The sequence below is a fragment of the Dermacentor variabilis genome, chromosome 5, assembly GCF_050947875.1.
Source record: "Dermacentor variabilis isolate Ectoservices chromosome 5, ASM5094787v1, whole genome shotgun sequence".
NCBI lineage: Eukaryota > Metazoa > Arthropoda > Arachnida > Ixodida > Ixodidae > Dermacentor > Dermacentor variabilis.
In genome coordinates, this window is record NC_134572.1 from 15,246,278 (window position 1) to 15,274,130 (window position 27,853).

At 46.6% G+C, this 27,853-nt stretch overlaps 1 protein-coding gene across 1 annotated transcript in view; it reads right to left on the minus strand.

Annotated features, from left to right (window-relative positions):
• Positions 1-3,050: 3,050 nt before the first annotated feature.
• The window catches only part of LOC142582286 (ATP-binding cassette sub-family G member 1-like), a 64,014-nt gene continuing 39,211 nt past the window's right edge, over positions 3,051-27,853 (minus strand). Inside the window, exons 5-13 of the mRNA XM_075691794.1 lie at positions 20,283-20,428; positions 16,746-16,869; positions 14,158-14,272; positions 13,509-13,645; positions 11,872-11,973; positions 9,348-9,516; positions 9,042-9,142; positions 8,089-8,244; positions 3,051-5,934 (exon numbers count right to left, since the gene is read on the minus strand). Of these exons, the coding sequence (XP_075547909.1) occupies positions 5,590-5,934; positions 8,089-8,244; positions 9,042-9,142; positions 9,348-9,516; positions 11,872-11,973; positions 13,509-13,645; positions 14,158-14,272; positions 16,746-16,869; positions 20,283-20,428 (1,395 nt within the window). The 3' untranslated portion in view covers positions 3,051-5,589. The remainder of the gene's footprint in view (positions 5,935-8,088; positions 8,245-9,041; positions 9,143-9,347; positions 9,517-11,871; positions 11,974-13,508; positions 13,646-14,157; positions 14,273-16,745; positions 16,870-20,282; positions 20,429-27,853) is intronic.

Sequence of the window (27,853 nt, forward strand, 5' to 3'; positions counted from 1 at the left end):
TGCTGCTCAGTAGAATGCGCATGGCGTCCATAAGTGACTTCAGCATCGCTATGACTTGGCGATCCTCAGTCGTCGTCCCATCCGCGGTTCGTGAGGTCATTGAGGGCGGCGCAATTTGATGTGACTCCGAGGCAGGTTGTGCTCGTGGAAGTGTAGGCCACTCTTCAGGAGGTGAGAGTGTTGCCCCAGTCTTCGTTTTCGCAGTGTCTGTTTTTGTGGAAGTCGGTGTTGATACGGTAGCCGCTTTGCCGGAAGATGGTGTATATCTTTCAGTAGACGTAACTCTTCGCGCTGCTCTTCGGTGCGGATGTCGTCGTCACCTGAGAGTAGCTGCAGCCTCTTTGTGTGTTGAATGGTCCCGTACCAATCGTTTGAGTACTGCTCGCTCGTTCCTCACCCGCGGGCATTCATTGGATGAGGCCTCATGAGTACCATGGCAGTTAGGGCACTTTAACACAGTTGCGCGGCAGGCATGTGCTGAATGAGATTCGGCGCACCGTGGGCACACGAGGTTATTCCTACAGACACGTTTTACATGTCCCATCTTGTAGCATTTGTAGCATTGCAGCGGCTTCGGTACGTATGGGCGGACTGGATGGCGGACGTGGCCAACTTTGACATGTGAGGGAAGGCTGTCTCCATCAAACCACAGCTTCAGGCAACGGTGAACCGTGAACCGGGAGGGGATGGGGAACACTTATCATCTTTGCCTATTCCTCCGCTCTGTTGTCAGACTAAACGCCGCACGCAACAGCCGCGTCACATCAGGGAGGAGCTTTGCGCCGATTATAACTCTCTTGCATGCATAATCATGCGAACGACAATTAAAATTTGGAGTCGGATATCTCGGAGCACAGGCACGCTAGAAGTCTTCCAACTTATACTCTGTAGAAACACGACTGCCTCTAACTTTTCGGTGCACACATACTCACTAACTGCAGCCAACAAAAAGTTAATATTCAATTTTAGTTAGTTGGTCTGCTGACAGCGATAATCGTCATCTCACTTTGTGCCTCCCTGGCCACATAACTTCGTTGCATAGGTGGTCTTCGCGTGCCTCCCAGTGCCTAACCTTGAAAAATTTTTAAAGCTTAATTTTGAACACCCGGTATATCAAGCGAGAGCTACCATTTCGATATGTCATGTCAGAAGTCGTACCGACGCCTGGTCATGAAAATGCTGCTTGATCATCTCGCTATCAACAATTACGTATCAAGTATGTGTACGAGCTTGATCCTTATGTTGTATTAGTATTTTAACAGCTTTGTCTGCTTGCTCCCGCTGAACCCGCGCACGCCTGCACTTAATTTTTAAAAGTCCGGCTGGTGCGCACAGCACAGCTAAAGAGGAAGCATCGTACGGCTACTATAGTTAGCGTCGTTAAAGGCCAACAAGGTATCTTCGAATTCTAAGGGTATACGTCAAGGGAGTCGTTATCAAGCGCCACCAATGCCATCAATGTCGCAGTTATTCATTGCTCTTGCGCCATTTCAGCACGAGCTTCAGCGGGGACGAAAATTACACCGAGCAGAAAAGGTAACTCGAGCGGACACGACGGTCGCGGTGTTCTTTTTGTCCACGCTCGTGGCGTGCGTAACGCCAGTTCTATGAACGTCTATTAAAGAGCCCAATAAGTTCATCGCTCTGTTGGCAGCCATTGACATCAGATGGCAAGAAGAAAGGACACGTGTTTTTATTTATGCATTTAACCTATTTATTTATTTTATGTATTTATTATTGCACAGTCAACCGTGATCAGGTGATTCGGCGCATATTCATTTATGATTCGGTGCTGTGCAAGGTTGCCATGTTCGCACATACGCACATAACGTATATGCACGCATGCGCTAGAGTTACAAAGCCCAAAAACGTGGGGTTGTGTGGGTGTGTGTTTCTTGCTCGAGTGAAGTCATGCCATACTTGATTTTGTTTCCACGGAAGTCGCCCGCGTCAAAACAGATGGCGCCACTTTCTATGAACTGCCATGTTTTGAAAGTACGGGCTTTTATGGAAGCTTTGGTACGGTCCAGAGTTTTGGTACCTTGTGTACATATATATTTTAAGGTCGTACGGCCTACAGACCGTACGACCTTCTTGTTTTATGCGTGCAAGCCTCGAACAACCAACAATTCGGGATCACGCGATTCTGTAGAGAGGTTCTATACATAAGGTGATTCGCGTGCCAACTCCGACTCCACAACCCACTGCGGAGGCCTTTAGTGTTGTGTCGCACAGCGCAAGGTGACCCTTTTTAATTATCTGCAGTTCAGGCGCACAGCGTTAGAAACGGAGCCGGTATTGCAAAAGCGTTCCTGCGCCGACATATTCCCAGCAATAAATAGCTCTAGGGGGGCCCGAAACAATACGTAGCCCACCACTGCGACGTTCTCACAGAATAAGGGGTACGTGCATCAAATATATTACCCCGTGCCAAGTTTATCCACGACCAGAAAGGCACGGCAGAGATTCGCACAGCATGAATATTTCTCACGGTGCCCCTTACTTGGCGCTTCCTGCTCTGTAGAGGTCAGCGCAATGTCACTTTAGGCACCCGGAAGTGGATTTTCCTCATCGTTAAATTTCACCAGCCGTGGTTGCACAGTGGCTATGGTGTTGGGCTGCTGAGCACAAGATCGCGGGATCGAATCTCGGCCACGGCGGCCGCATTGCGATGGGGGCGAAATGTGGAAGCACCCATGTACTTAGATTTACGTGCACGTTAAAGAACCTCCAGGTGTGCCAAATTTCCAGAGGTGAAATTTTCACTACGGGGTGCCTCATAATGAGATCGTGGTTTTGGCACGTAACATCTCATAATTTAATTTCATTTAATTCACGGTTAAATTTACCTGCGAATAAAATGCTTCGTACGAGCTGCCTCACGGGTAACTTGGTGCGAGAAGAAAGAAACGATCGATCCTTCCATAATCTTCCTTACCGTTCAATGCACCTGCGGCTGGGTTGTCTCCACGATGAGGGTGGATGAGAAGCCTTCGTTCCAATGACGCCGAAAGAGCGACACCGATAAGCAGAAATCACCAAGCAAATGCTACTGCACAACAACAAAGATCTGCGGTTTATTACGTGCTGGTGCAAACACTCGCCAGCTCGGCTGTCCTTTCCGGGCACATGCCATCGAAGAAGCACATGTGGTGTAGTGGTGCAAGATTAGGTTCGCAAAGTCTGTGCGCTGAGACGTATGTGAAATTTTCTCTATGATTTAGTGCCCATCACTCGTGTAAGCTTTAGTACGCTTAATGACGCTTCAAAAAAAGGCGCATAGTGGTACGACTAGATCGACACGTGGCTTAAGTGTCGCATTGCAATTTTCAGTTTCTCGCTGCTCTAGCGCTGTGGTGTGCAGCGTATTTACAGCATTTCCAATGGTTTTGCACGCCCTTGGCGAGTCCTTTTCAAACTTTGTTCATCATGCCTATAGTCGGTGACAACCTAAGAATGAAAGCTTATATGTACACTGTCTAACTAAATACAATTTGCATAGATCGCAAAAAATCTATTCACGCGTAGGCACCCGTAAGCACGCACCATCAAACTAGGTTAGTTTATTTCCATGACGTCAAGCAATTTACCTTGTTTAAAATGTCCGTTTCTCCGTACAGATCTGTCTTTGTGTCACTGGCTTTACCATGAAACCTGAAGATCTTGGCAACGTTTATAGGCGCCCGTGATATCAGTGTTATACCAAAGGTAATAGTCTGACAACGAGCTTTTATTTTGCAATTAGTCTAGCAGTCATGTTAGCAAATGAAAGTCATCAAACTTTGAGCGAACTCCGGCTGGCTCGCCTCTCTTCCTGAGGTGTAGGGCAGGTGCACTGTCCTTTTGTGGTTGGAGCGGGTATTGAATTCTTAAGTTGTCATCGATTAAGCGGTAGAACTCCCACGCCGTGCTTAGCAGCGGTTGCCATAGGATGATTGCAACTGCACAGCTCGTCCTTTTCGGCCCTCGGTGAAAGACCTTATTCTGTTGTGCTTTACTATTTGCACAAAGCGTTCGCAGCCAACATATTTTTGAAACTCCACAAATCCAATGCAAAACGTCAGCAGCCAGTATGGCCTCTCATACGTTGTCCTACAAACATTTTCTCAAGCGCAAGGACGGGGTCATATTTGACACGCTGCTCAAGATTGTGCGATGTCTGTCGATGGAGACTCTTAGAGGAAACCTTTTACGCTGATGCAGTTTCTCTGCGTACGCTATGGTGTGCATCGTATAAAGAAAATAAGACTGTTTACAAGTGCTTCGACAATGCGACCCCCTTTCTTCTTTAACTGCTAAAATAATCAAAAATAAGAATGCTTATTCGCAATTCCAGTAAATTATACGCTACTGTCGTACGCGCGTACAAAAGCAGGCACATTACAACTCTGGTATACAAAACTGTGTCTTCAGCCTACTGACGTAGCGAAAAATAATTTTTACTAAAAAGGGGAGAGGCCACCCACTTGACCGGGAAGGGGAAGAATGGGGGGGAGGGGGGGGCTAGGACCAACGCAGAAATTTGGGGGAGGAGTGCACGGGCCTGGGTGTGCCACCCGGCCCCTGCCTACGCCGCAGCTTCAGAGTCGCCTGGGAGTACTGACGCTTGTAGGCAATCAAGTACTCCAAAAGACTACTGCCGTTGGGTGGACCGGCACATATGTGCCGCTCGTTTAGGACTAGAAAACTTTGAACGTATGCTACATTAAAGTATCTTGGAGTGTGTTGGTGTGTTGTTATTCCTAATTAAGAGGCTAAACGGTCTCCTTTGACGCTACCTATAGTCAGTGTACCAAAACCAAAGTAAGTGCCAAAGGAGCCAGGTTAGAGAAATTGGCAGGAACCGCAAGCTGCATCGCTTGCAAGTGTAGTCCAAGGCGAAAGAGTGATGTCACTGCTGCCTTCTTCGTTCACTCATAGATCCGCATAGTTCGCAAAGAATGCTAATCGCACAAACAAAACGTGCATGCGTGTCATCGTCCCTTACTCTTACGAAAATCCACCCAAATGGTCTGTCATGCTGTCTTATGCGAAGATGAACAAATGTGCCACATGTTTTGAAGATTTATGTTACCCGCACAGGCTGTTGTAAAACTGATGCAGCTCAAATAAGAAAAAAATAAAATTCCACTCGCCGTCACATAAAAATGTGCGCACGCACACAGGCAACTTCGCAAACGTGCAAATCGACAATTGCACTCATTGCAGCCTATTATGATCTTCAGCAGGACACAGGCGACGAGACTACATGCGGCGTCGCAGCCGTATATCGCTCTGAGCGGTATCCGTTTCACTACGTGGAGAGCCGCCTTGAGTGGCATTGTTGTAGTCTCGACCGCCAACCGCCAATGGTCGGCACACCACTCCGGCGCGTCGGCTCACTTAGCTTCCTCAACAGCGTCTATTTTGCCGCGGAATGTACTGAAAGGTGCCAGTTCCGTACGAGTCACCATGCTTTCCGCTTGCAAGCGGCTGAAGCTAAAACGAAAAACAAAGCCAAATGCCCGACGTTCGCACACCATACTGTACATATGCGGGCGCGCACACACACATGAGAGGTCATCTCGCAGCCGCTCGAACTGAAATGCTTCACTCTTTTCTAGCTAACCTGATCTTGAGCAGGATGAAGGCGATGGTCCTGCATATGGCTTCGTAAGCAAGCAGCGCAAGCACCAACACATAAAACTTCTTGTCCGCTGCACCGACGAACTCGAGGAACTGTGCGGGGTCCTCATAGAGGCAGATGAACTGGTCGCATTCAAGAGTTGGGCGGCCATAGCCGTACACCGACAGCAGTAGTCCGTTGTAGCCGTAGTAGATGTACGAGATATCCGTTAACCAGCGCGCGTACCGCGTCAGCAGGTGGGCCGGCACGAAGAAGCCGCAGAAGAAGAAAGCCGGTGACACGATAGGCAGGGCCAGGAACACCGCCGTCTGTGCGATATGCAAGAAAGAAATTTCTGTGAAACAAAGCAATGTACCTTGAAGGACGAGTAGAAAACGTTCGTGAGACACGACAGCCCCTAATGTGGCCACCATCTTCAACCAAGTGCACTGCAGGACAAATGTCACCCATTCGTGCCTTACAATAATAATGGCTTCCATCATGTACTACTTAAGAGTTCCTAACACCACCGCTCTATTTGATTCTCTGGCAGCACCGATTATGCTTTTTACAGAGAAACTGTCTGTGGGTACCACCTTCTATGACTTATACCCTCAAATACAATAGCTCATACTCCCGTAGGGCAGACGCCACAAGTACTCAGCAATGTGAAGCGAACAGTGCATACATTCTTTGAAATCACGCATACAACATACCGAACAGTACACGTTTCAATAACGAACAAGCTCAAAACAAGCATTCGAACCACATAACTGATGATAAGGCTCTCATGCACCTACATGCAATGCGAAGCACGTAGCGCTCCTCGCCGCATACCTTGCCCGATAAAGATTACTGTTGCGCAAGCTGCTGCGGCGACGGTGGATTGACTGTAGCATACGAAGCACGAATTGGCGTAACTACACTTTGCCACGTAAAAGGAAAACCCGCCTAACGACTCTGGGGGCAACTGGGTTTTTTTGGGACCGACCGCCACCGAAACTTGTGGGCCAATACAAGCTTCTCTTGAAAAGCTGTCCAATTGAATGCCACTGAGCGCTTCTTCGTGTTACGAATTCCTCGCGGTCAGGCAACCGCGTTGAGACGCTTGGCGCGTTTTCATTTGGCCTTACCAAGACGCAGTTAAAACGCAGTGGAGAGCTTGCGTGCATGGACAAGGAACGCGCAAGAAAAAAAAAACTTTTCACCAAAGCCATTATAATGCTTTCGCATTCCCACACGTAAGCAGTGCTAATTGTCTCTGCCGAATTTTCAGCTTAAGATCATTTTGTGAAGACGGATTGCGGTTGCTTTATCATGAATTTTACCAGTAAATGAACACTCGCCAAACGTTCTGTTCTATTCTAAAGCGGTGGCTACCTACGGAGATATTGAGGTACTGGCAGCGAGGACTTACGGAGTCGCCATCTGTCGGAAGCGCCTCGCTTGCGTATTATGAGGGATTACGCGGCGCGCTCCTCAGAGGTTTGGCTTACAGCGCTCAATATATGTTGTGACAGTGCTATGGGAAGGCCACGAATAGTGAGACTCCTGAAGAGCAGCGTGCTTACGAGGCACGGCAAGTTTCTCTTTTCTCTGAAACTCTTTTTGTAGGTGCACTAAGTAGCGACGCAAGTCAAGTCGCAGGCTGTCGAAACGTCTTAGGGTAATAATTAGGTAAATTACATGTGAATGTCGCCACTTGAATGATTTCAACCAACGTCGCAATGGGTAATCGTTCTGGATGTTTACAGCGTCGCTGTCCGACTACCTTCAAATCGTCGATTAGAGATCTTTTTTTCCTCTTTTGCTATGCCTTCTCTAGCTCTAGTGATCGTCAATCAGTTGTTATAGCATTTCCATGCCCAGATTCGTTCCCTCTGAACTTCAATAACGGTGATATATCAACAAATGTTCGCTTCGCGCACCAGAAGAAAGGAGCACTTGCCTGTCTAAAATTTCCGCGTCTGCAGCGACCACTTGCTAACTACGGACAGGATTGGGTGCTTTCTGCATGTGAGCGACATTTCATTTGTAAAACTTAATACCAGTCATAGATGACACATGTCGTCCACTTCTTGTTTCCCTGCGTCGTCCTATTTTACTGTAGCCTCCCTTCGAGTAAATGCGGAAAAATTACAGCAGCAGACAAATAGTTTTTCACGGAAGGGACAATTTTGTAGCCCCGGCGTATTCTCCATCGGTTATTTTCGGGTTACTTTCACTTTCGCGTGGCGTGCAGTCTGGAGTGAAGACTCACTGGAGCGACGGCAGTTCCACCCGCTGTATAGTCAATCAGCGTCCACGGAAAGCGATATCTCAGAAAGCGATCAATTCAAAAAAGCACTCACGCCTGAGCAGCACGAAGGCATTGATAGTAAAGGATCGCACCACGAGCTCAGTAAACAAAACCAAGAAGAGACTCGTCCTCTTTGATTCATACTCGTTTTATAGGGGGCTTGCTATGCAACCTGCCGTCTCACCTGTAGCTTGGACACTGCAGACACGATGAGCCCCATTGCCTGCGACACGGCGCATATCTGGACGCAGAAGAGCATGACGCCTGCCACACGCCACAGCTCTTTCGGTTGTCCCGTCGGATAGTACACAATGGCGATCAGCACAGCGTTCGGTATCACCTGCACTCGGAAAGAGTCCAAGCGAAAAGGGCACATGGTCATGACAACAAGGCTCTGAGTCTACCTCACAAGACCCCTAGATCACGTCTATCAGGCAGCTCTGTCCTTAGGCTGGATTCATATGACAGACCAAGCCATTATTCCATCCCGCGGATGAGCGTGCCCTGGCTCGGCGGAACCGGATTACGCCACATGTGAGTTCACAGCTCACCCTACGTCCTCAAAATACGTAGACTGAGCGGCTGGAACTGGTAGAAGCTGCCATCCTAGCTGCTTCCGCACACGCCCACGTCCTAACACCCATTATGAGCCTTGCAAGGCAGTTCGAAGCCATCTTCATATGCATGGTCTTAGAAGTCAAATTCAAATGTGTTCCAGGCAGTATTATTTGTTAATGCTTAGTCGAAGATGTCGCTTTGCAAACGGGCAAGTAGACCAAGCTAGTAATCTTTTCAATATTTCTTTATATTAATGTTCCAACAAATTCCCAAATAAATGAAATGAATCATTTGCGTTGCACGATTGCACGTAATGTATGATCACGAATAAACTAGCTTTTGCACTCTATACAGTGAGGCCTAATCTACAGTATGGCACTTTTCGGTTGCGGTACAAATTGTTACCTCTGAAGCACTGCGGATTGTTAACTGTGCAAACAGCCTCAGTGCTGCATGCTTAACTACATGGGTCACTAGTCGCAAGTCGCTCTTGCTGTAACTCTAGTTGATACACTCCCCCGTAGCGTAAGCTGCACGACGAGCCACTTCGGATGTTTAATGCAGCACGTCATCACTCACCAGAAACGGAATCTCCGTGACGTAGTTCGCCAGGTAGAAAACTTTGAGGCTGTACCAGCAATTCCTTTGCTCTCTCATCAGTACTGAGATGTTTACGGGAACTGTAAAAATGAAAAATGTGAGGAAGTGGAATGATCGAAGAAGTCGGCCCGTTATTTGATTATATCCGAAGTTCAAAGCCAAACACGGAAAGTGTCTTTTTCCCCCTCGTTTTTGGTCTAAAACAATAGATCTACAGTGACAGTCGCCCAGAGTGGCGAGTGAAGCTGTACAATATTTCGTTTTTGCGCACGTGCCCGGACTCACAGACTATGACGGCGGGCAGGATGGTCTGGAAGACGCAGATGCAGCACATGGAGAAGAACATTGTGGCGTTGTGGGTGACAGTGCTCGCCTTGTTGCCAATATCGTAGTACAGTATGACAAGCATCAGCGCGAAGCCCACATATGCCACAAGCCGCAAGGGAGTGGCCACCTGCACCCAAGAAAATGCAACCAGCAGATCTATCGATCACAAAGAAAAACATGTGGCGGCACTGTACGCAGTTTAACGTTCTGTACGTAACCATAGCGTCTATGTCACATAAACACAAACTTATGAAGGAGCAACCCCGGTTGTTACTCAAGTATGCGTGTATCCTGCTTTGAGAGGCGGTTATTTGTGTCACTATGTGGCACAACGTGTTATGCGTTGCTCTCCCCTTGCCATCGTGCCTTACCCGTATGCGGGAGCCAAGTGTTACCAGTTCGAAACTCCGTGCAGCGTCTGCGAACGTCTCTGGTCGCAGAACAGCGTCTCAAGACGCTAGCTGTCACAGGGAATGAATGCGAGAACGCTCCCCATACCACCGTTCCACCCTGCGGTGCCGCACGGTACCACCACAGCATGGAGATACCGTACCACCGTGCGGCTTTTACCGCTCTATTAGTCTGCACCATTTTAGGTATTGGCCCAGGAAAACGGTTAGCCTGTCACACGATATCGCGTGTTCGTTCATAAAGAATGCTAAGCACCTTATAACGGCGCAGAAACCATTGACGGTGATTTTCAATGCAAGTGAACTACCAAACGCTTCTAGAAAGTTATTCACTTTATTAAAGAAAGAATGCACCCGAAGGCGTGTATTTGTTGCAGTGTGGATATTTAGGTAGTGTTTGTTGTTTCATTGTGTAATTGCGTTTTTTCGTTGCGTAAACTTTTAGACGACCTAAAGCTCTCACGCGACAGCACATGATGAGAGGTCGCAGCTAGTTGCTTACACGCAGAACGATGTTGCGAACGCTTGTCTTCCCCGGAGTCAAGATCTACCCATAGTGTGATCTAACTTTACATTTGGAAAGATTGGATGCGCTTTGTAGACAATCACAAGGAAGAAGACGGGACAGGCGCAAACTAACAACTGAGGTTTATTCGAGGGAAACACTTAAATATCAGTTCATGCCAGCGCAGGCGCATCAGGGTATCAGCAGTAGATAAGAGGAGAAAAAACACAAAATCAGAAAAAAACCCAATGGCGTGGCTCAGCTAATCACATATTCTAGGAAACGTGCCTCCCTATTGTAAAGTATGATCGATGTGTCGCTGATGCATGTTTATCCCTTCTTTTTTATATAGTATGCCTCTAGAAGTTCCCGTGCTTTTTCGTTACTGCACTTGCGCAGGATCTTAACCTGGTTGAGCAGAGGCCTCCATTTATGATCGATGGGTAATGCATGGGTAAATGACGTTGCTCCCGGTTTCGTGTTCAGACCTTTCGTGTTCACGGTTTCACACGTTCAAACAACGCAACACCGCAACTATGCCATCTTCTACCATGTTCTTAGCGAGGGACCATGCTCTGTGGTCCGCTTGTGTCTGCCTCAGTATTCGTGTAGCACAGACTTATACCGCTAGTGAGATTTTCTTGTGCATAGCGCGCAAAATCTTGTGCTGCGCGATACGAGACAATCGCAACAGCTCGCACGTAACGCCGTCAACAGAGGTGCGCCACGCCTCAAGAAAGCGAGGAGAGAAAAAAATGAAAGCGGGGCCCATGACGTATGCGTCACGTGATCCTCGAGGTTCGGTATGAGAGAACGCAGGGAAGCAATTTCGATTACGGAGGCTAGACGGGGCTATTGGAGAGTGTCGGGTATGGCAGTGGAGCTCGCCTCCTGAAATCATGAGTTCGCGGCACGGAAATAGTTATATCGCGGCTATTAATGAGCCGATCTGAAAAACTTTTACGGAAGAACGCTCCCTAGAGGACACGTAACAACTTCCAGTGTATAACCAAAATGGGGCCTGTTGAGGGGCCCTTTAAAGGCTTATGAGCCATTACGCGGCGCGACGGACACATTTAATAACAGAGGTGATACGCAAGTGTGCGCGCGTACCTGTATTCCCACGCTCAGCACAGCTTAGGACAATAAATATGTTCGTACCTTTGCTCAATGGTCCGAGTCACCTGCGTGTCGTGTGCATACCCAGCTTCGCTGGTCATCCACCATCACAGAGTGGTATGGCACTGCATTTTTTTCTTTCTTATTTTTCTTTTTTTCTTTTTGGAGAAAGGGAGGGGGAGCGCTGCAACAATCTTTTGAGACCTAAAGTGTTTCAGTGGCTAAAATTCAATGTATCTATTTTATTTTCCGTGAATACGGGGTTCGTGCAAAGTCAAAAATTAATTTTGTCACGACACTGTCACATTCTAAAGCTTTCATGTTTGTTGATCCTGCGTTAATGAAGTTGCACACTTGCGGGTGTTGTGTCATGTATAAAAAAAGACGTCGCTCAATGCATGGTAACAAGGAAGTAAATATTTGATAATAGAATAAATAAAACACTGACCCTGTTACGGAAAACCGAAAGCCAGCACCTCTTCAGGAGAATCTGGAATTGATGAAACTGGTTGACTTTGAAAGAGTACATCCGGTTTGCCTCAGCCTTTTGCTGTAGATTTAAAAAAGAAAGAACAAGACGGGAGGAATAAATATTATGTTGTCCACACCTGTGAGCACTACCTAAGGAATGCTGGGAAGAAACAACTGACGCAGAATGAACCTTATTTTTAACCTTTACTAGTTTCCAGAAAGCCTGGACGTGGGCACTTGATAAGTTTATAGTTAATTCATCGCCATTATTTCCTTACAGAAAACATCTATTCCTGTAGGAGAAAAAATGGCTTTGAAAAAAACGCTTTCTCTCTCATTAAAACACGTGAAAAACATGACGTTAAACCCTGGCGAGTCTAAGTTCACTTGCGGAATTATTACTTGAACATGAAAATTACATTGTTTACCATCCATCTTTATGTTTGCTGAATGTGCTAAACTATGCCTACTTCACGTAATACAAAGGCTAACAGTAATCAAAGCAATTGAGCCATTATAATATGATTTAGAAGAAATGTGTCTAAACGAGTGCGCTGTTAACTTATTCAGAAATTTCTTGGACGCACTGACATCCGCCACAAAAAGAACAAACAAAGCTCGACTTGCTCGCCTCGTCATGCGATAGAATAGACCGGTGATAGCCGTTTGAACTTTCGTACGCTTGCCACAGCGGTACTCCCCTATTCATGTTTTCCATAGCGTTCTGGTCGCCTCCGACTGCGTCTGGCTTACCTTTGACAGCCTTCGCACAGCTTTCAATATACATTGGACAACTTTAATTCAGACCCACTGCTGAAATCACCTAAATAATATTTGCCTGCCTTTGAAGTCACTCGAGCCTGATGCCGGACGCTAGTAGCCATTGGCGTATGGGACACGCTGCGTCCAGAGTTATCGGGTTGCTCGATCGCTTGGTACCAACTATTGGCAAACCTTGCAAAAATTTCGAGGAGCTAAATGAAAATCGGATGACGAGTGGTCTGTACAAGTTGACTTCCTGTCTGAAATGCGATAAAGTTTGTTGAAATCCGACACTCGACCAAAGAGAGCGTTGCTGTGTTGTATTTCGATTATAAGAGGTGAAGCTGAGCTAAAGCGTCCTCTTAAATGTGTGCTACATACGTGCGCACACGTTCGACGTACATGACGTCAACATTCACGTGCACATGCCCCTCTGTTAGTAAACTAGCGCATGTAGCACATTATCAGTTTTCATTATTTGCCTTTGTAGGTCAATTAAGCTCGCCAGAAATGCTATCGTATGTATAGACAACACGATCGCCACAACACAAGAACAGAACGGCCAGTGCGAGCAACACTGATAAAGGAGAAGCAGGAGGAGAGCCAGGAAGAAATATTTATCAGGGCTGTAGGAACTTGCCCCAGACCGAATATCCTTGGCCGGCTCAGGCCTCCTGGCTCAGCATATTCTTGACCTCTCCATCTTTTTTATCCCTTCTGGTGCGGCTACGTATGGCTGTTACGAACAGCTTACTAGTGGGACAAATGTGTTCCCTTCGTGTAATATTGACAAATAGTTAAGGGGCTCGCAGTGTACGATGGCCACCGTCGAACAAGGACCGCTCGACGCACCTCGCTGGTCATGATGAGCCCGCCGTACTTCGTCATCGTGCCTTTAGCGGCAGCGCTGCCGTCCGGCAACGGAAGCTCGAACTCGCGGCTCAGCACGTCGCGGTAGTCACCGTAGTCGCCGGACGCTACTTCGCTAACTGCAGAAAAAAGCAACGTTAGATCAGCACTGCAATAAGCATGCGCTCTCCCTACTTCTATAATGAAATTGTACTCAAAAGGGTGACGAAAAAGAACATCGGAAAACAGACGCAGAGCTTTTTCATTCTATCGCGGGTATTATCATGAAGCATCCGATCTTGTAATTTACGCAAGTATACTCCTTTGGTCGTCAAATAAGCTCTCCTTTCCGTTAGACCGCATGCTACCAAACAAAATTTTGACCTAAGTGGAAAAAAGGTTTACCTCGCTGATATAGCTGCTTCAACTAAGTTGCTCAGAAGTCTACGAATCTTACCCAAAAAATAACTCACAGATGTATCCAGTGCCTTATTTATGCACATTTGCCCGTTAAATTGGTCTCAATTTTGGTTCTCAATTATCGACTGCCTTACAAAATTAGAGCCAGAAACGTCACGTGCGGACGGTGGCTACCGTGCATTGTGACTACATCGCAAATTGACTCATTTCTGTCTTCGTTTACGTGACTCACTGTAGTCGGCAGGGTTGTGGAACTGCGGACACTGCAGACCATGCCTCGTCAGAAAGCCTAACAGGCCATCCACTTCGCCGTTGTAGATGCAACGCCCAGCAGAAACCATGTACAGCTGCGAAGAGAAAAGTATGAGTTATTAGCGACACGTAGGATTCACCTGTATCTCTGACGCAGCAATTTTAGCATAACGCTGCTTCTCATGCGAATATTGCTTGTGTCAAGTTAGTTGCTTATTGCAGTCTGGAAACATTACATCAATGCGTTCACAACATAACACGAAAAAATGTACGGTTTATTGTACTGTAGTTTCATCGAACAAGAGGTTTTTATTTACCCTTTATTGTAGCTAGTGCTCAACTGATCAAATCAGTGCATAACAATCGTATGACAACTCGTAAGAGCTAAATATTTCAGAAGGCAGATTTCCCCAAAGCTGTGTGTGAAATGCGCAAGGCGTTCTGAAACGTCCAGCAATAAGCAGTCAATAGGTTCATCCTGCAAAAAAAACTCACAGGACAATTACGGGTGTGTAACGTTCGTGAATGCGCAAGCGTTAGCTCTGGTGTGGGCTAGGTGTTTTCGCTCACAATCTTGACCTCCCCGAATCGCTTAGGGGTCTGAAGGTGTAAAGTGTAAAGGATATTTTAAAACGTTCTCGTTTAAGCTACTATCCGATTCTCCTCTCCGATGACCGAGCCCTCATCGGCAGTCTAAGTATATACGAAGGCAAAGCTGAAAGCTTTATGACGACCGGAGTATGACGACAATGGGGTGACTATGTTTAAATGATGAAGATAGCATAACGACGACAGCATGACGGCGATTTCAAGAGGACAGCAGTATGACAACGAGTGTGTGACGATGACGTCGCGAAGAAGACTGTACCACAACGACTGCATGACGTGACGACGACGTGACGACGACGTGATGACGTGATGACGACGTGATGACGACGTGATGACGACGTGATGACGAGAATCGGGTGGAGAAGCGGAAGTCAAGACAACGGAACGTCGCCGACGTCATGACGGCGGTATGACAAGTGCATGACTGTATGACGACGATGGCGTGATGACGACTTGATGACGAGAATAGGATGACGACGACTATATGGTGCGAGATGACGTGACGACGAGGGCACAAACTGTTAGATATGGGGCTGTTTCCTGCGCCTACTTCGAGGTCTGGAGACCACATCGAATCGCGCCACTGTTAAGTAAAGAGCGCAGAAACACGGAAAGCACATTCCAGAGGAGCGCACGTGCAAACAAGTTGGCAGCCCCCACTTCGTGTGCCGCCGGGGGAGGTATTCAATGCTTGACTCTTCCAGAAAACGAGGGGATAGCCCGGCACTGTTGTAAGGAAAGTGGGTCCCGAAGCAAGACGGCTGTGATGTACCGGGAAGGCCTGGCAGCGTAGCCCCCATACGCCCATTGTGCCGACGCGTTGCAAGCCAGCGAGGCAAGACCGCAGGGAGAAGTAAGGCACCCTGCCCGCCTTGGTCCGCCGTCGTCCCCACCTGGCTATTGTGACGGCGAGTTATAAGTCAGCAAGGCAAGACCGCAGGGGGACCAAGCGGCGACTCTCTTCGCCGGGTATGACACCATCGCACGGGCGCCTACCATTGGCCGAAAATGGCGTCATCTGAGCGGGCTCACCCATTGGCTGAACGTCGTTTTAAGCCGAGACCTCGAAGGGTTTAAAAGACGCAGACAGGGAGCAGCGGAGGAGGATGCCAGAGCATTCCAGAGATTCCTGGAGCATTCCCTGATTCACCTCTCTCGAACTTCTTGCGACGGGTCGCAGCGTCCGAGTTGCTGCCGGCCCGTAATGACCGTACAACTGTTACTTGACGTCCCACTGTAAATAATGTAAAATAAACCCTCCCAAGTTTTTTTCATCCCGAAGTCCGTCCTCAACTCCTACAACTGGTGGCAGCGGTGGGATTTCCTGCAACTCCTACAATACTCAGCGGCACATACCCATGTGAACTGTAGAGTGTGCTATCTCCGGACTCGGCTCACCGCTGCTGACGGAGCAAACGACGCAAAATTGTGCAACGGGCTAAGAAAAGCGAACGCTTTAAAATATTTCTACAGGGCCCATAAATTTGTTTTGTATCACAATACACGATTGTCAACGCAAGAATCGCGGTCTGTGAAGAAAACAGAGTTCTACCCCCCACCTATGGTGGACAATCACAGCACTTAATAGACAAAGCAGGGCTAGTTAAACGTCTCCGATAATTCAAGCGCTTGAGGGGGGGGGGGGCACCTTAGAAGGACAGGAAATACGAAAGGGCTATCAAGGATGCTTAGGAAGCCAGCGTCATCCTCCTGTCAACTTTTCTGTCTCATTCTCAGGTGTTTCTTTTTATTCCCTAAGTGCTGGAAATGTCTCAGCCAGTCATGCCGATGGCCCCTGAAACTATGACGCAGCCTCCCTCGGATATCTCTGAGGACGATGACAAGCCCGCAGACGTGCATTTTTGGAATGAACATTTGACCTGACAGGCCTGTTTATCAAAGAAGACATCTAGAATGTATGGCAAATAACAGTGTGCTATGATTAAAGATTCATCTCACCATGTCAAAATAAGAGAAGATCTTGGCACTAGGTGCGTGTATAGAGCAGATGACGGTGTGTCCCATAGAGGCCAACCGCTTTAGTATCTGCACGCACATCAGACTTGACACGTTGTCCAGGCCACTGCATGACAGACATACACACCGAACCCGTGTGAACCAAACAATTTTACTGTTATGGAGGATTTGGTAATGACTCAGTTGTAACCGCGGTCTCATTGGTGAAAGATGTGCTCCGTGAGCAATACTTGTTCAAATAATGAAGATAACTGGGTGCATGATTCTGAAGTGTGCCGTCTTATTCATTATTATTATTATTATTATTATTAGTAGTAGTAGTAGTAGTAGTAGTAGTAGTAGTAGTAGTAGTAGTAGCAGTCATCATCATCATCATCATCAGCCTAGTTACGCCCACTGCAGGGCAAAGGCCTCTCCCATACTTCTCCAACTACCCCGGTCATGTACTAATTGTGGCCATGTTGTCCCTGCAAACGTCTTAATGTCATCCGCCCACCTAACTTTCTGCCGCCCCCTGCTACGCATCCCTTCCCTTGGAATACAGTCCGTAACCCTTAGTGACCATCGGTTATCTTCCCTCCTCATTACATGTCCGGCCCATGCCCATTTCTTTTTCTTGATTTCAACTAAGATGTCGGTTACCCGCGTTTGTTGCCTCACCCAATCTGCTCTTTTCTTATCCCTTAACGTCACACCCATCATTCTTCTTTCCATAGCTCGTTGCGTCGTCCTCAATTTCAGCAGAACCCTTTTCGTAAGTCTCCAGGTTTCTGCCCCATATGTGAGTACTGGTAACACACAGCTGTTATACACTTTCCTTTTGAGGGATAGTGGCAACCTGCTGTTCATGATTTGAGAATGCCTCCCAAACGCACCCCAGCCCATTCTTATTCTTCTGGTTATTTCAGTCTCATGATCCGGATCCGTGGTCACTACCTGCCCTAAGTAGATGTAGTCCCTTACCCCTTCCAGTGCTTCGCTACCTATCGTAAACTGCTGTTCTCTTCCGAGCCTGTTAAACATTACTTTAGTTTTCTGCAGATTAATTTTCAGACCCACCCTTCTGCTTTGCCTCTCCAGGTCAGTGAGCATGCATTGCAATTGGTCTCCTGAGTTACTAAGCAAGGCAATATCATCAGCGAATCGCAAGTTGCTAAGGTATTCTCCATCAACTTTTATCCCCAATTCTTCCCACTCCAGGCCTCTGAATACCTCCTGTAAACATGCTGTGAATAGCATTGGAGATATCGTATCTCCCTGTCTGACGCCTTTCTTTATAGGGATTTTGTTGCTTTCTTTGTGGAGGACTACGGTGGCTGTGGAGCCGCTATAGATATCTTCCAGTATCTTTACATATGGCTCATCTACACCCTGATTCCGTAATGCCTCCATGACTGCTGAGGTTTCGACTGAATCAAACGCTTTCTCGTAATCAATGAAAGCTATATATAAGGGTTGGTTATATTCTGCACATTTCTCTATCACTTGATTGATAGTGTGAATATGGTCTATTGTTGAGTAGCCTTTACGGAATCCTGCCTGGTCCTTTGGTTGACAGAAGTCTAAGGTGTTCCTGATTCTATTTGCGATTACCTTAGTAAATACTTTGTAGGCAACGGACAGTAAGCTGATCGGTCTATAATTTTTCAAGTCTTTGGCGTCCCCTTTCTTATGGATTAGGATTATGTTAGCGTTCTTCCAAGATTCCGGTACGCTCGAGGTTATGAGGCATTGCGTATACAGGGTGGCCAGTTTCTCTAGAACAATCTGACCACCATCCTTCAACAAATCTGCTGTTACCTGATCCTCCCCGGCTGCCTTCCCCCTTTGCATAGCTCCTAAGGCCTTCTTTACTTCTTCTGGCGTTACCTGTGGGATTTCGAATTCCTCTAGGCTATTCTCTCTTCCACTATCGTCGTGGGTGCCACTGGTACTGTATAAATCTCTATAGAACTCCTCAGCCACTTGAACTATCTCATCCATATTAGTAACGATATTGCCGGCTTTGTCTCTTAACGCACACATCTGATTCTTGCCTATTCCTAGTTTCTTCTTCACTGTTTTTAGGCTTCCTCCGTTCCTGAGAGCCTGTTCAATTCTATCCATAGTATAAAGCAAATGTCACGAGCTGGACAGAACCAAGGTAATGTTGTTTGCCGTCACTTGGAGATATTCAGATTATTTTTTTGCATGTGATTATTTTTCGGTACAGAGTAACCGTTGTTCGAGCGGCTCGACCGCACATATTGACTCGTCTCAGGGTGGAACAACCCTGCTCATATGCGCAGATATGTATATTTTGCTACGTTTTGACATTATTTCATACGAGCGATTATCCGTTTCCACAATATTTGCAGCAACAAGGATCTGTGGCTCTAAATGCCGGTATAAACAAATGCAATGTTTGGTAAATCCGACGGGAAGACTGTGCTTAAAGGCTTCTTGGATATGTGAAATGGCAAAAGAATGTGCAAAATTAATTTTAAAAATTCATCGACGATTAGGATACTCCGTATGTGAAATTTAAGCGCAGCTCTACACGTGTTTTCATTTCGCGATATATTGGCTGGCGCGGACAATCTGTCTCGTGCGGAACATTGCAAACGGAGCGCGGTGTGGCCCGACTGTCTCGCTAATAGGGAGATCGCGAGAGGCAGCGCGTGGGTGACGCGCGGGTGCGATTCACAGCAGCCGCCGCAGACAGACCTCCGCTCATGCAGCGCTTTGTTTCCATACATGGTATCGGTGGCGTCATCGGTGAACGACGTGCGCTCGTATGCCGCCACCTCGTAGCCATCGTCGCCGCAAAGCCCGTCTTCCGCGGCACTACGCTTTTCTTCTCACGCTTTCTCTATACCTTCCTCCTCCACTTTCCTCCTCGCGCTCTCTTCGCTATCGCCGCCTGTCATCCCCCGCTGCCCTCCGCGTTAACTCTTTCGTTCTTCGCTGTTCTCGTTCGCTCGATTACGAGGGACGCCGACACCGACGCTCGCCGCAAGAACGGGCGCCTAAGAGCTGCGCTCTAAAAAGGGAGCTGCAAGCGCCGAGAAATCAGCAACAACAAATTCCAAGGCAGCCGCGTCGGCACACGTCTCTATCGGCCATACTGTTAGCGCAAACGCGCACTCAGGCCCTCTTGCCAAGTAGTCGGTGAGCGCTACATGACTTCAGGAATGACATGCGGCCCCGGAGAAGCTATTAATATTTAATCGCGATCCATGAATCGCACAACCGACGCACACTCTGCACGGGCGCAGGTTCTCAAACCACCAGGCAAAAGCCGCGACACCGTTCCAAAACGTTTCCATCGGCGTGCGGCAGAGGGCAGCACAGAAAAATGAAAAATGGTGGATTACAGCTGCTTGCCTCTATAGCGCAGCGCAACCGCAGAAATGAAAAAGGCAGCAGACTCAAGTGACCTTACATATGCAAATTCGAGCTCTCTCTATTAGTCATAATAAGTTGAGCGAGCCTATACTGTATCATTTGCCTTTCTCAAAACAATATCTGTGAGCTTACCTTGTGGGCTCGTCGAGGAAAAGAACAGGAGGGTTGTTAACCAATTCTTGCGCGATGGCCAGACGCTTCCGTTGGCCGCCGGAGAGGTTTTCTGTACGAGTGTTGCGGCACACCTCCAGGCCCCACTCTTCAATCGACCGCTCAACCTATTAATAAAAGAGGAGACGTAATATAAATTGTGCACTTAAGTTTACTTCCATCGATCGAAATGGTTGTTGACTAGATGCAGCAGAAAATGGATTCATGTGCAAATAAAACTGGCTGCGACCCAGGCCCGACATTGACAACTGTTTTCAGAAAGACGTACAATTGTTTATTATCAGCGGCCCTATTAGTCACGAGGGTGCTGCTATAACTTCTGAGTAAGGTAAAGTCTGACATGTTAGAAGCGGTAATGTACGTAGTAAACACTTAAGCTTTTGTAACCAGGAAATTACGACTCTTTGACAGATAGCATACCTGCCAACCCGGCAGATTTTTGCGTTAAGTTTATAAATTTGGGCTCCTTTTACGATTTCACGAATGTTGCATCAAGTTTTACGTAAACATAGTTATTCTGTTTATGAAAAAAATTTAATCGGCCTTCGAATGTACAGACAAGTTCCTGAAGCAGGCCAATTTGGCAACAGCAAATCAGCTCGAAAAGTCACCATGGTCTAGAAACAGTGCTATTTATTTGTTTACCCTTTACCTACAGCGCCAGAAAGGCATTACGGTTGGGGGGGGGGGGGGGTATGTTCCGTGAAATTGAGTCTAAAAGTGTATTGCGTATATATATATATATATATTCGCTCAACTTTCATTGCGTAGAACTCAAAATGAAGAGATGCCGATATCGCTATGTGACAGTGCGTTCGACCCAGTCCAAAACCGGCCTCTCAAACCGGCTCCCCTACAGTCAATGTGCCTCAAATGTTATTTCTGACGTATATAAATTATATCTCTAGCGAATGCATGGCGTATCCTCCGCTAGGTAAGTGCCTATAGTTCATCATCATAATCATCATCATCAAGTCGCTTGAAGAACCCTGCAACGGCCATCCAGCCTTTTGTTGAACTCGTCCTCGCCGCAGTTTAGCTGCACCAGTCGAGAAACAAATTAAACGTGTATCACAGGAAGCCAAAGGAGTTATATACCTGTCCAATTAGGCTTTATTAGGAGCAGTAGTTGCCCTCTTACGAGGACCAAAAACCAATACAACCAATAATAGCAAAATTAATTTCAGGAATAAAAAGTATATAGGCATTGCGCAAGGAAATGGCCTGATGCATACTGTAGAATTTTGACGTTTTATCTCCCCTATGTGGATGTGCTTCGTGCTGTGCCGTGACTTCAGTGCTGTTCAGTGTTGTGCTGTGCAGGGCAGTGATTTGCGGTGCATTGCGGTGCATTGCGGTGCATTGCGGTGCTAAGCTGTTGCCTCCCAGCCTATCCTGGTTATTGCCCAGTCATACAATAGCCTTTACAAATCAGTTCTGCCAAAGTGCACAAGGTGGAGGCAGTATTGGGGTGATCGATGACACTTGTTTTTTCTGATTTCATCTAGAGGCGTTACACTGTACACTTCATCTGTTCATCAATAACCAAACCGCCTGTGTCACTGCTTCCGATTCTAAGTTTTCACATCTGCGCTTCCCTGTAGAGTGTTTTAGCCATAGAGACGACTTTAGGGGTAATATACTCCTGAGTTCTTAACAACGCATACATAACCATTTTCTAGTAAAAGACGTTGTGCAGAATATAAATAACTGATGAGAAGTTTCGCGCACAGGTAAACGTGAGCCATTCTTACACAAAAAAAAAGATGACGTCTTTCTGTCTCTCTTCCTTTTTGATGACAGTGTGATAATCCCATAAATATAGCATCCCAGTGCATCGCGCAGTATCTTTGAGTTCAAATCAAAATGCACACTTGCGCTGATTCCGTGTTTTCGACTTGCAGATAGCTCAAAGCGCCCAAAGCTCCAACGCAGATGCTGAAGTGCAGGCCAGAACATAGAAGGCAAGTATGTAAAGATATACTCACGTAAATTTCCTGTACGCGCCCAGACATTCCGCCCTCTGCGTTACTTTCAAACAGGAAAAGAAACACGTGGCCCTCAGAAATATACACGCTATATTAAAATCTGCTAATATTAAAATTTATGACTAGCTTTAAGACAAATACATTATCGCTGATACTTTTTGATGTCACAGTATTCTTGAGGATTCTTTACCAGATTTCAACACTGCAAAATTTCAGGTTCCGGGGCCAGTATTTGTTGCACTTAAAGAGGCCCTGAAACACTTTTCCAACTAATCATACAATGGCCTCGCTATTGGTCTGCAAATATATGCAGTTTATCGCACTGGTACCCGGCTTTCTCTCTCTCTCTGCGTCTCCGCTAGCGCACAGGAGGCTCCGTAGCGGAGAAACAAGAAGGGAAAAGCCCTGCCGAAAAAAAAAACAGAAAAAACCAACAAGGTTAAGTGCCGCGGCGGCGAAAGGGCTCGTCTCCCCGGCAACACCCCGAAGCGGCCGCGGTATACGCTGCGCTACGCAGGCCGCCGCCGCCGCTGCCATCTCGGAGGCCACGCACAGCGAGTGCAGCTACGCGCAGTGGAAATTTTAAATGACTTTTTTTTTCTTTTTTGAGATTGCAGATATGCATATATTTTTCTTCATTTATGTAACTCGAAATTAGAAATTATGTCTTGCTGAGAATGCTCTTGCGATCGGGAAATCAGCCAATAGCATTGCGGAAGCGAGAGCGAGAGACTTTTTGCTGTTTTTGTCACGAGATTGTAAATTACCTGCTGCATGCAGTGCCGCAGCATTTGGCTCACGTGTTCACAGCAGCCTCTACGCCAGGAAGGTAACAATTTCTTGCAATGTTCAAAAGATTATTTCAGGACCCTTTTAAGCGATCCGTGGAACCGTTATAAAGCACACTTCTGCAAATTCCTGGCTCTGGGGGCCTTGGGTCACCTCCGCTGTGTCTAAGAAAAGCAATGCATTTATATAGTACGATTTCTCCTCAAGTATCAGCTTGAAAAAACAAATGCCACTAAATGATGACCGATGGCGCTACGCAAGGAATTACTCAATGCGTATGAACTACTATGCCAGTTTTCTTACTTAATATTAAACGTACTTTAGTCAATTTCACTAAATATAGTACAAAAGCATAAGGTTGTGTTACAGTGGGGATTTTGTTGAAAGAGAGCTGCGCAATTTAAAAGGGCAATTAAGAAAGTAATATACACTTGGGTTAAACTGCTATTTAAACTTCTAGAAACATGTCAGTGTCACTTAAAGTGACTTTTGATAAGCCAACAATAACACGATAATTAAAGGCGGGCGACCGGCAGCACCTTCAAGTCCTTGCAACAGTTCCATACAAATCGATTTTGGCAGCGCCTGCTCACTCTGTGCTATAGCTAGCTATGTGATTGTCTGTAAAGGTTAAATCGCGTTTGCGAGTACGGGCTCAGGCTGACAACTTTCAGGAGTTGTTGCAAAGAAGAAAAAAAATTAATCCCTGACCATTGGAAATACCGTAATATCCCTAACGTCGTGCTGATGTCATCACTGTCGCAAATTTAGCGTCCAATTCAAAGAAAGAAGTCCGACCTTCTTTTTTTTTTCCTGGCTCATAATATAATTAGAGATTTGAAAGAACGTTCTACGAGTCAGAACTCATGTAATGGTCTTTTGTGGTGTTTGTTTTATAGAAAACTCAGCCCTAAAGGATTTCTACTCAAATCAGATCTTTTATTTACACTTTCAATTTTGTGAGAAGCATTGGCGATTTTTTTTAATCAAGCAGTTCGCAACTACATAATTCTGCAATCAAAACAGCTATGAGCTTATAATTAAGTTAATTTACTCAAACCCCGGCCCTCAGTCCCCAGCAGCCGCGAAGCAACTGACCACGGCGGCGGTCAGATCTGTAACGCTGCAGAGGGTGCTAAGAATACCTGGCTCCGTACAGGCCGCCATTGGAATCTGAACCTGGCAACGTTTAACGTTAGAACGCTATCTAGTGAGGCGAGTCTAGCAGTGTTATTGGAGGAATTAGAGGGTAGTAAATGGGATATAATAGGGCTCAGTGAGGTTAGGAGGACAAAAGAAGCATATACAGTGCTAAAAAGCGGGCATGTACTGTGTTACCGGGGCTTAGCGGAGAGACGAGAACTAGGAGTCGGATTCCTGATTAATAAGGAAATAGCTGGTAACATACAGGAATTCTATAGCATTAACGAGAGGGTGGCAGGTCTTGTTGTGAAACTTAATAAGAGGTACAAATTGAAGGTGGTACAAGTCTATGCCCCTACATGCAGTCATGATGACCAGGAAGTCGAAAGCTTTTATGAAGACGTGGAATCGGCGATGGGTAAAGTCAAAACAAAATACACTATACTGATGGGCGACTTCAATGCCAGGGTAGGCAAGAAGCAGGCTGGAGACAAGTCAGTGGGGGAATATGGCATAGGCTCTAGGAATAGCAGAAGAGAATTATTAGTAGAGTTTGCAGAACAGAATAATATGCGGATAATGAACACCTTTTTCCGCAAGCGGGTTAGTCGAAAGTGGACGTGGAGGAGCCCGAATGGTGAGACTAGAAATGAAATCGACTTCATACTCTGCGCGAACCCTGGCATCATACAAGATGTAGACGTGCTCGGCAAGGTACGCTGCAGTGACCATAGGATGGTAAGAACTCGAATTAGCCTAGACTTGAGGAGGGAACGGAAGAAACTGGTACGCAAGAAGCCAATCAATGAGTTAGCGGTAAGAGGGAAACTAGAGGAATTCCGGATCAAGCTACAGAACAGGTATTCGGCTTTAACTCAGGAAGAGGACCTTAGTGTTGAAGCAATGAATGACAATCTTGTGGGCATCATTAAGGAGTGCGCAATAGAAGTCGGTGGTAACTCCGTTAGACAGGAAACCAGTAAGCTATCGCAGGAGACGAAAGATCTGATCAAGAAACGCCAATGTATGAAAGCCTCTAACCCTACAGCTAGAATAGAACTGGCAGAACTTTCTAAGTTAATCAACAAGCGTAAGACAGCGGACATCAGGAACTATAATATGGATAGAATTGAACAGGCTCTCAGGAACGGAGGAAGCCTAAAAACAGTGAAGAAGAAACTAGGAATAGGCAAGAATCAGATGTGTGCGTTAAGAGACAAAGCCGGCAATATCGTTACTAATATGGATGAGATAGTTCAAGTGGCTGAGGAGTTCTATAGAGATTTATACAGTACCAGTGGCACCCACGACGATAGTGGAAGAGAGAATAGCCTAGAGGAATTCGAAATCCCACAGGTAACGCCAGAAGAAGTAAAGAAAGCCTTAGGAGCTATGCAAAGGGGGAAGGCAGCTGGGGAGGATCAGGTAACAGCAGATTTGTTGAAGGATGGTGGTCAGATTGTTCTAGAGAAACTGGCCACCCTGTTACGCAATGCCTCATAACCTCGAGCGTACCGGAATCTTGGAAGAACGCTAACATATCCTAATCCATAAGAAAGGGGACGCCAAAGACTTGAAAAATTATAGACCGATCAGCTTACTGTCCGTTGCCTACAAAGTATTTACTAAGGTAATCGCAAATAGAATCAGGAACACCTTAGACTTCTGTCAACCAAAGGACCAGGCAGGATTCCGTTAAAGCTACTCAACAATAGACCATATTCACACTATCAATCAAGTGATAGAGAAATGTGCAGAATATAACCAACCCTTATATATAGCTTTCATTGATTACGAGAAAGCGTTTGATTCAGTCGAAACCTCAGCAGTCATGGAGGCATTACGGAATCATGGTGTAGATGAGCCATATGTAAAGATACTGGAAGATATCTATAGCGGCTCCACAGCCACCGTAGTCCTCCACAAAGAAAGCAACAAAATCCCTATAAAGAAAGGCGTCAGACAGGGAGATACGATATCTCCAATGCTATTCACAGCATGTTTACAGGAGGTATTCAGAGGCCTGGAGTGGGAAGAATTCGGCATAAAAGTTGATGGAGAATACCTTAGCAACTTGCGATTCGCTGATGATATTGCCTTGCTTAGTAACTCAGGAGACCAATTGCAATGCATGCTCACTGACCTGGAGAGGCAAAGCAGAAGGGTGGGTCTGAAAATTAATCTGCAGAAACTAAAGTAATGTTTAACAGGCTCGGAAGAGAACAGCAGTTTACGATAGGTAGCGAAGCACTGGAAGGGGTAAGGGAATATATCTACTTAGGGCAGGTAGTGACCACGGATCCGGATCATGAGACTGAAATAACCAGAAGAATAAGAATGGGCTGGGGTGCGTTTGGCAAGCATTCTCAAATCATGAACAGCAGGTTGCCACTATCCCTCAAAAGGAAAGTGTATAACAGCTGTGTGTTACCAGTACTCACATATGGGGCAGAAACCTGGAGGCTTACGAAAAGGGTTCTGCTGAAATTGAGGACGACGCAACGAGCTATGGAAAGAAGAATGATGGGTGTGACGTTAAGGGATAAGAAAAGAGCAGATTGGGTGAGGCAACAAACGCGGGTAAACGACATCTTAGTTGAAATCAAGAAAAAGAAATGGGCATGGGCCGGACATGTAATGAGGAGGGAAGATAACCGATGGTCACTAAGGGTTACGGACTGGATTCCAAGGGAAGGGATGCGTAGCGGGGGGCGGCAGAAAGTTAGGTGGGCGGATGACATTAAGACGTTTGCAGGGACAACATGGCCACAATTAGTACATGACCGGGGTAGTTGGAGAAGTATGGGAGAGGCCTTTGCCCTGCAGTGGGCGTAACTAGGCTGATGATGATGATGACTTATTCAACATATCTGTTCTTGGTTCAGGGCTAATAAGTTCTAAAAATGGTGGTTGATGTTTGTTTTTGTTTACCAATCTCCAACAATATGAAAAATAAGCGTTAATTTAGAGTCCCCAGCATCTGTAGCGGATATTCACCAATTGTTGCTCTGCCTAGGAAGATTCTAAGAACTGTCAAACTACGAGCTCAACAAACTAGACAATTGTTAGAGTGGAGCTGTTAGAACCTCGCTGGGTTTTTTCTTGACTATCGCAGCTTCGTCGAGAGAGAGTGAAAGCAAAGTATAATAGCATCGCGCAGCATAGCGAAGCGGTGAGGGTGGGCGCAGCCTAGCGGGGGAGAATTAGCGGTGCGGCGAGAACACAGGGGGTGTGACGTCATTGCCCTCTGATAAAAACTCATGAGCTCGTTTCGGCGGATTTCAAGAACCCCGGTATCACCCGGTATAACCCGGTATACCGACCCTGGGTCGGTATAACGTAAAACTATGCCAATCTGTTTTTATTCCAAATCGGCCATTAGTCTTCTGTGATAGGTCGAAACGGCGCTTGCTCTGCCCATATGGGTGTGGCACCCGCCCATATGGGCTGGACCCGAACCATTCTGACCTATCAGCAGGTACACGGCGTCGGAGCTAGCATGCATCAGAGCTAAGGCGCAGCGGTTGCCGCCGCGTCTCGTTGGTGCAGCGTCTGGCACACCACAAAGACGCATATTTCGTCTCAACTAATCGCTTCTGTTGCGGCGGGCGC